General features: G+C 39.9%; 1 protein-coding gene across 1 annotated transcript; it reads left to right on the top strand.

The window, feature by feature from the left end:
• Window positions 1–3,516: 3,516 nt before the first annotated feature.
• On the top strand, window positions 3,517–8,844 carry LOC128483626 (ribonuclease H1-like). Its single transcript, XM_053459877.1, has 9 exons — window positions 3,517–3,599; window positions 4,169–4,364; window positions 4,463–4,584; window positions 5,125–5,310; window positions 5,962–6,061; window positions 6,464–6,518; window positions 6,702–6,786; window positions 7,457–7,581; window positions 8,342–8,844. Exons 2-9 carry the CDS (start codon window positions 4,231–4,233, stop codon window positions 8,432–8,434), a joined length of 900 nt encoding a protein of 299 aa, XP_053315852.1. The 5' UTR covers window positions 3,517–3,599; window positions 4,169–4,230; the 3' UTR covers window positions 8,435–8,844.
• Window positions 8,845–12,334: the final 3,490 nt, after the last annotated feature.

Genomic DNA, 12,334 nt, shown 5'->3' with positions numbered 1-12,334 from the left:
CGTATGCCTAGTGAAATGCGTGCTACAGACTGCTGTTAAACAGCATTGATTCCAGCGACTGTGTAATCTCACAAGTTGTTTAAATGTATGGCTAGTCTGCCCTGGTTTAATAAAGATTCATACCCTCCCTGCAGTGATCAGACACCAGTCAAGTATTTGATTTATCCTCTTGCACTTTGCTGAGAGAATGACTACAGCCAGGATGTAATGTAACATTGGAATTTGATATGTGTGTCATTTACCGGATCATTGAACACAGACTTGAATGCAGTTAAGGCAAAGAAACCCAGTATTTGCTGAGGCAAAGTATATGTTAGACGAAGGCTTATTATTAAAGGGATACTCCAGCCATCATATGCACTATAATGGTGCATGTTCCCTTTAAATACTGCATGATCGCCACATGTATTTACACCCCCCAGCTAAATGCCATGCAGGAGACATCTTCAGTCACACACATCTCCCTGCACGTGATATTATTTATTGTTTTATATAGCACCGTCATATTCTGCAGCACGGTACAATAGGTAGACGGGACATAACAAGTAATATATAACAATTTGACTCACAGAGAGGAAGGGCCTCTTCTCAAACCAATTTATGATCTTTCCTGCCTGGTTACAACCATCTCAAGCCCCAAGATCTGTCTAGATGGAAAAGGAATTAAAGCTCATTGGAACACTATGCCAAGTTTCTTAATATTAATATTTTGTATAATTAAATTAATTATGCATGTTTTCCTGTATATGTACCAAATATGTAATATATATAAGTTTGGGGGACATGTTTTTGGCTAAACTTTGATATTTACCATTTTGCACATTATCCTCCCCATCTCTGGCCTCCTACAGCCATAACGTTCCCCTTTTTAACTTTAAACTGTATCTCTCTTAATTGTCACTCTCTTTCTCCTCTTGTAGCTTTCCTGCACCATAACAAACAGTCGTCTTACTCCCATCTCAAGCCAAGCACTAACCCCATCCCTCTGTTCATTTACATATCCTCTCTTCCATACTGAAACCACTAAGCCCTAATTACTGCTACAAGAGGAACACTACCCTCTCTTTTTACCCCTTCTTTCATTCAATTACTTGGATTATTCCTTTAGACTTTAAGCTCTCGAGCCGGGCCCCTAAATGCCCACCATTCCTGACTGGAACTTTGTATAAAAGTACCATAAGGCTAGATGACAGCCCACATGTTTTCTTCTCCTGATGTATATTTGTGATGTGTTATAACATAAATTGTGCAGCGCTGCATAATTTGATAAAAAAAAATTAACTAATAGGCAGCCTTTGAAAAATATTTTAAGTGAGCATGAGGACTGTAAGCTTGCGAGCAGGTCTCTCTCTACCTAATGTATTGGTGTCTTAGTCTGTCAATTCTCATCTTGTCATACCCCTTGAATATATGTATTGTATTGAGCGCTGCGTAAATCGTTGGTGCTATATAAATAAAAGATAATAATAATGAGAGCTAGAAATCAGAGGAGAGTTCAGACGGAGATCATCGGATGAGCGGAGAGACTGGGTAGGAATGTATCTAGAGATGAGTGAGGAGATGTAAGGAGGGAACTGCTACGATGAGGTTTTCAAATGAATCCTGAAGCGCACAGCAGCCAGTGAACAGACTGACAGGAAAGCGATGGTTGAGGAAGGCGAGTCTGGCAGCGGCGTTCATTAGCGGATAAAATTAGCTCCCATTGAATTAATTACAACACTTTTCACTCACAAGCACAGGTGGTCTGAACAGACTTCTATCTGCAGCACTGGAGCTGACGGTGTGTATGCGAGATGTGCTCGGCCCAACAGATCTCCTGTAGGGATTTACCGAGGGGGGCAACGTTACATTTATTTATAAAGCGCCAGCAGATTCCGCAGCGCTGTTACAGTCAGTAGAATACAAACACATACAATAACAAACTGGTGGAAAGGAGTTTACAGTCTTGCGAGTTTACAATCTAGTCGGTGGTTGAGAGGGAAGTGAAACAATAGGAGAGGACTGCTTGGATGGGGATGAGTTGATCTGGTTCCGATGATGTGTTGAAGCTGTTCATTATTCAGATTTCTCGATTAGGATGATGGTTGGGAGTACTGGGAAGGAATGTTGTACGCTTCCCTGAACAGGTGGGTTTTCAGAGAGGTTTTGAAAGTTGCGTATGAGGCACAAAGTCTGAACAGAACGGGGACGGGAATTCCACAGGAGGGGTGCGCCGTGGGTAAAATCCTGCTTTCTGCAGTGGTACGTTGTTTCCCTCTAATTTAGCTCCTAACTGCACATTTATGGAGGGAGGGGGGTAAGGCCACAGCAGCTATGTTTCCAAGTGAGGCCTGGAAATTTATAGCGCAGCCTCACAAGTGGTCAGATAAGGTAATGCATGCAGGAGGCAGATGTTTTACACCTTGGCTAACAAATGCAATTAAGCTAGACTAGAGGGCACCAAATGTAACCCTTTGAGAGCAGCAGGGTGTGGAAACATGCAGGATAAAGACATACCAGGTGGAAAACAGGGGTAACAGCAGGATATGAGGGGTTCAAATTAAATATGTTATGGTCATATTTATGAAGACTCCACTTGGGGTAAGGCCACAGACATGACCCTTTAAAGTGACCCCGCAGCCATCATATGCACAAAAGTGTCTGTGATGGCTGGAGTGTCACTTTAAGCTGTTTGCATTGTATGTAATGCATTTTCTGTTCTTGATTTAACTCAATATTTTTTCCCAAAATGTTTCATCCAATCCAGTTGGCGCATCTTCTACATCCTGGAAATATGTTATTTCGTTCGATAAACTGCATGTAAAAGAGCGAAATTCTGGATTAACAAAGAAAAAAAGTCCTGAAGTTGCCTGAACCAATCAGAGAAAAGCCAATTGTATATAAAGTGGGCTTTAAAATATTTATTTATTGCTTGCTTAATTTTAGTCTATAAGAACTTATTTATGTAGCATAGAGAACTACAAAAGTGACAATGTAAAAGACTTTGCCTTTAAGGGGTTAAGTCCTGTCAGAATTAGCACAAATACAGCAGTAACTAGAAGCCACCAAGTGTGTGAGAGTGATGAGAGTCATAGTACAACAACTGGAAGCCTCCGCTGCTCCAAGCCGTTTTTTATATAGTAGTATAAAGCGTTTTAAGGAGACCGTTTCACACGGAAAGAATCGCTCTTTCCCGGCAAACTCTTGTTTTTTCTCAGCGGTCCTTGAGCAGAAACAGCCCGTTTCACTTCAGACTAAAGCTCCTCTAATAATTGTAATGTAAACGTAATCTGAGCTGCGTCACATCGTGTGGAATGGCGGCAGAAACATATCATACGCTTCTGAGGCTACAGCTTTATCCACAAACACAAGCGGTTTCTGACCGTCACCAACCCGGACCTGTAAGTAGCGAAGCCGTAAACCGCAAGTGTAAGCAGGCGTTCTGTCCCTCTCCCCGCGCCGTAGCCCGCCTCCTGATTGCAGGGATTAGAAACGTGTATTGTCCAATCGTGTAGTGCTGGCGCTAGTCGCAGCCAATAGAAAGTGTCGTAGGCTGGGTTAGTTTCGTTTTCATGCTTAGAGGGGATGTGCGGTGTGACACATTACTGTCCGGTTTGCGGGTAATTTAACGGTTATAGATTATTAATCGCATTTACTGTGTGATTGTGTATACCCCCCCCCGCCTAGTAAAGAGGCAAAAAGCGTGGAGTAATATCCTTGTCACACACGGATGGGGGGTGGACTAGTCAATGTGACTCTTGCTAGCCAGGTTTGCCTTTGGCATAATGTTATAGGGCGTTCAGCAGTACTGGGCTTGTGATGAGGTCCGAACACACCACAGGCCGCGCCATGAAAAGCGTGTTAACATTAATGTCATCAACATTTCTGGGCTGCCAGATTATTACATCTTTTATTTATGACCTTTGTTTCCATTTGGTGTTTTCAGTGACCCACCCGGTATGCGTTAAATAGAAACGGTGACCGGCGCTTACATTGTGCTTTCAATTTCATCAAGAAAGACCAACACGAGCCGGTTTCAACAGCAAGAAGGGCTAGGCTGGCCCCGTACGATGTATAATTGCTTGAGGTGATGTAGTCCTATCTACGCAGGTGTGTTATTTGTGTGTCTCTGCAGACGCTTGGATTGCTGAACAGCTGATTACCCTGTATTAACTCTTGTGTTTTGCAGGATGTCCTGTATCTGGTGAGCGCGTTAGTCTGGCCGGCGCCGTCTGCTTCTGCATATGGGATATGTTCAAGATTCCTACGGCTGCCTTCTCTTGTGCCCGTTTCCTGTGTACAGCTGTGGGCGACGTGCATAATTCCCTCTCCAAAATGTTTTATGCTGTGAGAAGAGGGCGCAATCCTGGTGTCTACAACACATGGTAAAAACTACACCAAGAAACAACTCATGTATTCTGCTCCTTTCATTTTTTCCATTAAAAGATGGCTAGGATAACATTTTGTATTTTGGCTACTTCAGGGATGAATGTAAGGCGCAAGTAGATCGCTTCCCTTTGGCCAGATACAAAAAATTTGCTACAGAGAATGAAGCCTGGGAATTTGTGAGGGACACCCAGGAAGGTCCGTCGCAGAGCGCACAAGGTAAGGCAGTATCTAATCCATGATTTTCCCCTCCCCTGGGTCCTTGGGATAGTGTAACATTATTTGATAAGAAGTTTTAAAGTAAAGTATGTATACAAAACAAATAAGGATATCATGAGGCAACACTAAAGTTTTACTTGTGAATGCGGTTAGGTAGCCTGTAAAGCTACATAAATATCACCCCATCTGGTAAAAATGGGTGAATATTTTGTGTCAGGAATCTTCCTTTGGGAACTGGCAATATGCACAGTTGGCAGGTTGGGGTCAATGCAAATGTAAGCTTATAAATTCCTGATTGGTCTGCTCTTATATCTTTTAATGATAGCTGTTACTATGCAGTAGCTGTGTGAGATGGTGTTTACAAACTCCACTTGTAAAGGATTCTGCTTATTATGTGTATCCTTGCGCATTTTCCTGATGTTTTGGGCAAGTCTGGCCCAGCACATTGATCCCTCCCTGGTGTCTGACATACTGCTGGCACAACGCCCAAATGTGTGAAGTTAATATAGAGCATATATTTGATATTTTTCTTCATTCTAGATGTAAGTGCAACGCAGAGCTCTCCACCTAAGCCATCAAAATATCAAGCAAAGCCATCATACCGTGCAAAGAGAGCTCTTTATCCTCCTCAAAGCTCCTCAGGACCGGCGCAACCAGCCAAACGCGCCAAACTCATTGATATTTGCTCCTTGCCATCGTTGGACAACACAGCTTTTAACTGCATGGGTAAGTGACACTTTCACTTACCCAGAGGGCGATCCCTCTGTAGTGCCTTTTGTATTTTTGTTATCAGTTAAGATTTCATATAGACTGTGGCATGTGGATATCCAGATTGCATGTTTTAGATGCCTCCATGGTGTTTAATCACCTATTGTATTGTTGGCTGTATGTGTGTACTGCTAGTGAAATGTGACAACTATTTTTGCGGTCTCGTAAATGGTTTTTTGGTGACAGGTTGAACCAAACATCTAAGTTGATCATAAGGTCCCTTTCTTTAGATGCTTCTAGCATGAAGACCGCCCACTGTTTGTCTGAGATAAGACTTGAAAGTTGTTTTTTTTTTTTTTAACACTAAGAAGTGCTTCCTTCCCAAAATGGGGCAAAATTAGGAAATCAATCTGAGCTGAAAAAAAACTTTTTGCGTTTGTATGAATGAGACATGGAGTTCTTATACCCGTGAGCAAAATGTGGCACAAATGCCACCATGGCACATTTTACATAAAGTCTCATATTGTCTTAGATTTAATTTTTGTTTGTCCTGTTGCCACTGTTTTAACACTGGATCTTAGTCATTAGTCTTGTCAGGCTGTGTTTTTCTCCTCATTAATAAACCGATTAAACCCTGTTTTCTTTGCATCCTTCTGTATTTCCCCGCAGGGGACTCCACTGTTGTGTACACTGATGGCTGCTGTTCCCGGAATGGACGATTAAGAGCAAGGGCTGGCATTGGTGTCTACTGGGGACCAAACCACGCGCTGTAAGTCTTGTAATTAACACGGACTGTCAAAATCTGCAGTTACCCTTTGAGTCACAAGTACTTTTGGAATGTGTTTATTCATCATAACTTCTATCTTGTGTGGGGTTAAAAAAAAAATCAGATTAACAGCATGTGTTCTCTGAACTTTAATAAATGTGCAAAAAAAAAAAAAACCAAATTTATAGACAAGAAGTCCTGCTCTTGTGTGTTACGTGTACTACACAAATCAAAAACCCCTGGGCTAGTTCTAAACTGTGTAATATATATTGCGTTGGCCTTTTTCCCTTGGATTTTTGATGGGCTTCTATCATCTGCTTTGTTTATGGCAGCATTTTGGTCAGAACTATTCTGCAAACAATGCAGCAGTGTTGAGAGCTGCTAATTACTTTCTCTGTTTAACAGAAATGTGTCCGAAAGGCTTGAAGGGAGGCAGACAAACCAAAGAGCTGAAATACAGGTATCTTTGAGTTTCTTCTGATGCTGAACAGGGGCTATTGAGATGCCCGGCGTTAGACATGAAACATGAAATAAAATATCGGATATATGGATTACCCTTTCCTTTTGTTCTCCAGGCAGCTTGCAAACCAAACATGAAATAAAATATCAGATATATGGATTGCCATTTCCTTTTGTTTTCCAGGCGGCTTGCAAAGCGATAGAACAAGCAAAAGCCCAAAATATCACAAAACTTGTTCTTTATACAGACAGTATGTTTACTATAAATGGTAAGAGCTGCCTTTTATCTTCATGCGTTTTTATTTATAAAAAAAATGCTATCAGGTCAGTCCTCTTGTTGGTAATCATTGTGTGGACCTTCTGTTCCTTACTTGCTGTGATGATGTCTTCTGCACATTAAGATCCAGAAAACCATATTATGTTTTGTTAATCTATAGAGTGCTAGAGCATTGTGAGTAGTTACTTAATTTAAGCCTGCCCGGTCACCTCTACTACACAAATAAAAGCACTGTGAGTAACTCCAACCCTCTGCGAGAACTTAAACATGCATTCTACCGAAACGGGACAAATCAAAAAGAAAACGCTTACCAGATCCAGAAATTATAGCCAGGCTACAAAATGTTCTTTCTGCCTCCATGATCTGAAATGTCTTGTGACTGATTACTTAAGGTGGCATTTGGCATTTAGCTTAAGCGATCAGCAGCGAGAAATCTAGGACCGCGCACCTGTCATAGGTGTTAAAGGGCATATAGTGGATTGAATGTGATGCTAATTAAAATTGGCAGCAATTGTTCTTTTCACCCATTAACTGTGATTTATTCAGCTACAGTGATCCCAAAATCTCAGCTCTGTCCTTGCATTCCATTATGTTGGTTAATTTAAAATATAGTACATGCTGTATCATAGGTACATTTTATTTGATGAAACTTTTTTATTTAGGGATCACTAAATGGATCCATTCGTGGAAGACCAATGGATGGAAGCTGAGCACAGGCCAAAATGTTATAAACAGGGAAGACTTTGAAAGGCTTGACAGACTAAGAGAAGGCATGGATATTAAATGGGTGAGCATGTGATAAATCTGTGTGTTCACATGCGTGTATATACACAACACTCTGCTGTAACGATCAAAAATTCACAATCCCATTCACCCAAAGGTTGCAGGTACCCAGTATTTAAACATCTGTTCACCTCTGAGCAGGGCGGTCAAATTGTTATGTTATGCATTACTTATGTCCTGTCTACCCATTGTACAGTGCTGTGGAATATGAAGGAGCTATATAAAATAATACCTTAAATTGTTAGCCGTTTTTGTGGTTTCCATATTTATCTATCTATGATTAATGACATTTATTATATTGTTTTCACTTTAGCATATTACAAATTTAATTTCCCATCCTGCTATGCACCAGGGCCATTGTCTTGCTGCTGCACCAGGCGTTAATCCAGTTGTCTGCCATAAAACTTGCGATAATAGCTTGACGGAGCAACTGTGGGGTTGTTAACCATCTTTAGTGCTAAGAGACGTTGCACATCTAGCATGAGAAATGTTGCTTCCTACTTGGGCAGATAGGTGGATTCCTGTTTTAGCTTTATCAACGGGATCGGGAAGATTTAAACAAAGTGCTATTGGCAGTGTGTTCTGTGATTAAAGATATAAATCTGAATAACCAAAAATACTTCTATTACTAAAAACAATCGATACTTTTTTTTCAGTGTCTGACTCATTTGCTTTATCTCCAGGTGTTAAAATGGGCCTTTGGAAGACGTCCCTGGTATTATCCAGCAGCACAGTAATTCATCTAATTTGTTCTCCTGTTTTAGATGCATATACCTGGCCACGCTGGATTTCAAGGAAATGAAGCTGCCGACAGACTTGCTAGAGAAGGTGCTCAGAAGTCGCCCATCATTGAATAGCTTCTTAAGAAGCCCCTCAAGACATTCTGAACCATACAAAGCATTGGCTGAACATTTTCAACCCAATACTTACCCTGGTTTATTGTATCTGCTTGTTTTAAATTTGCTATATATAATATACCTTCAAACAACTGTAAAAGAAGCCTGTCTGAGTATTCAAACAAAGAAAGCTCTACAATGGTCGGTATATGCTTTAGGAAAAGAAAAATCTTAATGATAAAAGGGTTTGTTTTTTTCCGTGATGTTTCATAACCGTGGATGATTGTTTAGTAAAATAGATCATGGATCTATTTACTAAATAGTCTTGTTTTTTTCCCCATATGGGAATTGATCATTTGGGTTTACAAAGAGACCTAAGAACCTGATTATTTTGTGATGGGTTTGCAACAAACCATTTAATCAGAACATATAATAACAGAAAAATGTGTATTTTGATGTATCTTTGTTCTTAGTGCAAATTTAGGGCAAAGCTACAGCACATGTAAATGTTACAGGAAGGTTAAAATTACAAATCGGGCTTTCCACCCAAAAATTCATGTTTCAACATGTGACGCCCATGCTTGGAATTGCCATTTTACGTAAAAAGCAGCCACTGATGAGTTGGTTCCACCGAACCAGTAAAAGCTTCAGTAGTTTATGTTGTGATTTTTACATGAATAAATGTTTAGAGGAAAGAATAAAATTACAGATGTTTATTTGGTTAGCGTGCTAGACAGTGCAGCTAGCGTTATGTACGGGTAGCATATTGTGACGCTTTGTGTAAAGAAAAGGAATTTCACTGGAGTTTGCATTTCAACAGGAATTCTCTGAACATTTCTGGTGCCTTCAAAATTAAATTATGTATTATATTTTTTTTCTTGTAAATGTTTTTGTTAAAATTGGAACCATAACACACACGTGGGGGTGAGACTGGACCAGCTTGGCGCTGGGGAACAGTAGGCAGCAAAAAAATTTTATTCTACACTCTTTGGAACAAGCAAAGTCATCTGGTTCTGCCACTTTCATTGATGACACAGACTGGTTGTGACTGGGTAGAAGGGGTGACGGTACTCAGAGCACTTCACTGCATGGAAGCTTCCCATATTCAGAAGGTCTGGCAGTGCTCCAGGGCAGGGGTTGCACAAATGCTTAAAAGAGAGACTTGATGCCTATATTTAAAAAAAAAAAAAAAAAAAACAAGTCTGCCAGCAACATTGAAGACAGGACAGTATGAGTTTACAAATACAACATCGCACACAAATATGATATTCAAAAACATACAGGTTTAGTTATTTAAAGCTATGATAAACGTAAAACTTTAATTCTGTTATTTAAGGCTATTTTCAAGATTAGTAGCACCTATCTAAGCATTGCTGTGATATTCCCTGATGACATTGGCCTCTTTCAGCAATATAATGCGCCCTGCCACAAAGCAGAAATGGTTCAGGAATGGTTTGAGGAACACAGTTAGATAGTACATAAGGTTGAAAACCTTCCTACTCTTGATCCAAAAGAAGGCAAAAAGCCCTAATTAAGCTACTTCAAATTCTGCCATCAGGGGAAAAAATTCCTTCTTGGATCCAAAAGGCAATAGGATTTCTCCTTGGATCAAGAAGCTCTGAAATATTAATTCTATTTATATCCCTGTATGTCATGCCTTTCTAAAAAATATATAGACCCGTTTTTAAGGTATCTAATGTATTGGATAATACCACCTCCCTAGGCAGTGAATTCCACACCTTTATTATCCTTACTGTAAAGAATCCCTTCCTTTGTCTATGAAATCTCTGCTCTTCCAGTCTCAGAGGGTGACCTCTTGTTCTTTGTACATTTCTGTTAAAGAACAGGTCACTGAAGAGCTCTTTATATTGGCCCTGCATATATTTATATGATGTTATCATATCCCCTCTAAAGCGCCGTTTTTCCAGTGTATATAACTTTTTTAGTCTCTCTCTTCATAACACGACGACGAGTTAAAGGTGTTCACTTGGCCTCCAAATTCCCCAGATCTCATCTGTGGGATGTGCTGGACAAACAAGTCCAATCCATGGAGGCCGCTGTCCCGCCAACTTGTAAAATGCATGCATGGACTTGCTACCTGGTAGAGATGGTATGGCCAATTTCAGCATGAGAGGGGTTAATTCGATTGTATAGGCATGTGGTGCCAAAAAGTCTTATATGATAAATTTGTCATTTGAAGCTGGGACTCCAACCAGGGCCCTCTGCAAGGTGTGAAATGTTACAGCAGAGATGCCTCTATGTCTACAGAGTAAAAATGCAGAATCCCGCTGTCCCACACAAAAATAATAATGGAAAAGAGAATAGAGGTGGTGTAACCCACCCCAGTGAGTGAAGCAAATAAGCAACAAAGGAGATATAGCTTACCCCTTTGGGGTTAAAAACGATCAGAATCCGGGATATACATAAAAGAAACAAATAATATTTGTCTGTGGGGACTTGCATAGAGATCACAGTGTGATCGGTGCAGGGGGATCGCGGGGAGGAGAGTGAGAAACCATGTTTCTCACTCTTTTCCCATGGTGAAACACAAAACGAAGAAAAATTAGTGATGTAAAAATAAATAAATCGCTAAAATAAAAAAACAATAAAGTGAGCTAAGCGATGTCATCCCTGGCATTAATAACATGTTTATTTAAAAAAAATATAAAAAATAAAATAAAATAAAAAAATTAAAAAAATATATAAAAAAGATAAAAATAATAAAAAAAGATAAAAAAAACCTTACATCTCATTGCCCTAACACAACATCTGAACAGTATAACCCTCCTGCCCCCGTTCACAACCCCCAAACCCGTTAAGCCATAAGCATAAAAATTCTACGAATAATGTACACCTTATAGTATGTTCCCTATAAGTGCCGGGAAAGTATGGAAAATCTATATAAATTAGGTATTTCTGAAATCAGGACACCTGAATTGATAAACTTGGAGGGCATTTTCCATCACCTAATTTTGTGAGGATTCAGAGGGAAAATTTATAAAAAAAATTAGGTGTTTCTTTTTCTAATTTTTGCTAGTTTTTACTAAATTTCTCATCCTAAATTTCCAGCTAATCATCTATCAAAAGAAAGCTCTATCTCTATCTTGAAACAACAATATATAGTTTACATGGGTACGCTATTCACAGAAAAAGAGAATAATTGCTGAACCGACATACCACAAAAATGGCAAAATTGCTCCGGGACTTGAGGTACCAAAAACCCCTGGGACTGAAGGGGTTAAAGGATCGTGCACCTGCACATCTAGCAATGTAGTATGTATGTATATGATACAATGCACTAAATGTGACCTAGGATACTACACTGGAGAAACCAGCCAGCAATTAAATGGCAGAATGAAAATGCACAGACATTCCATTAAACACCACAAGGAAAATTCCCATTGCACCCCTGTGGGACACCATTTCACCCAATGTTATGGAACCCAAAAATATACATATATCAGCAAGAAACGCTTATGGCTTTAATGAATATAAGCTGGCTTTGACCAGTATAAAGGGTCACACCTCACGCAGAAATGCGGGAGACGCAAGTAACAGTATATTAGTAAGTTCAATATCAGTTAACAGATAATTCATCTATGTTTTACTAACCGCAAAGATATAGCATCTCGTGGCTAGTTACAGGAAATTGCCTAACATCTGCTTGTAACGGTTTTCTGCCTATTTCCGCATGGTGTTAAGATTAACCAATTAATGTGATTTACGTAGTCTGACGTCCCTCTTTCCGGACACTATATAACCTATAACATAAACATAATAAAGCAGAGTGATTTCGGACCTGACCCAGAGTGTGTCGTGTGTCTTATTTCTCTCTCCGTGCACGTACATTTATATTAACATAATTTGGAGCAGTTCAACAATTGAAGAAAGGCTTTATTGGAAAGCATCCAAAACACCAAC

Source organism: Spea bombifrons, chromosome 3 (assembly GCF_027358695.1).
Source record: "Spea bombifrons isolate aSpeBom1 chromosome 3, aSpeBom1.2.pri, whole genome shotgun sequence".
Lineage (NCBI taxonomy): Eukaryota > Metazoa > Chordata > Amphibia > Anura > Pelobatidae > Spea > Spea bombifrons.
This window is presented reverse-complemented; position numbering and strand designations above follow the sequence as displayed.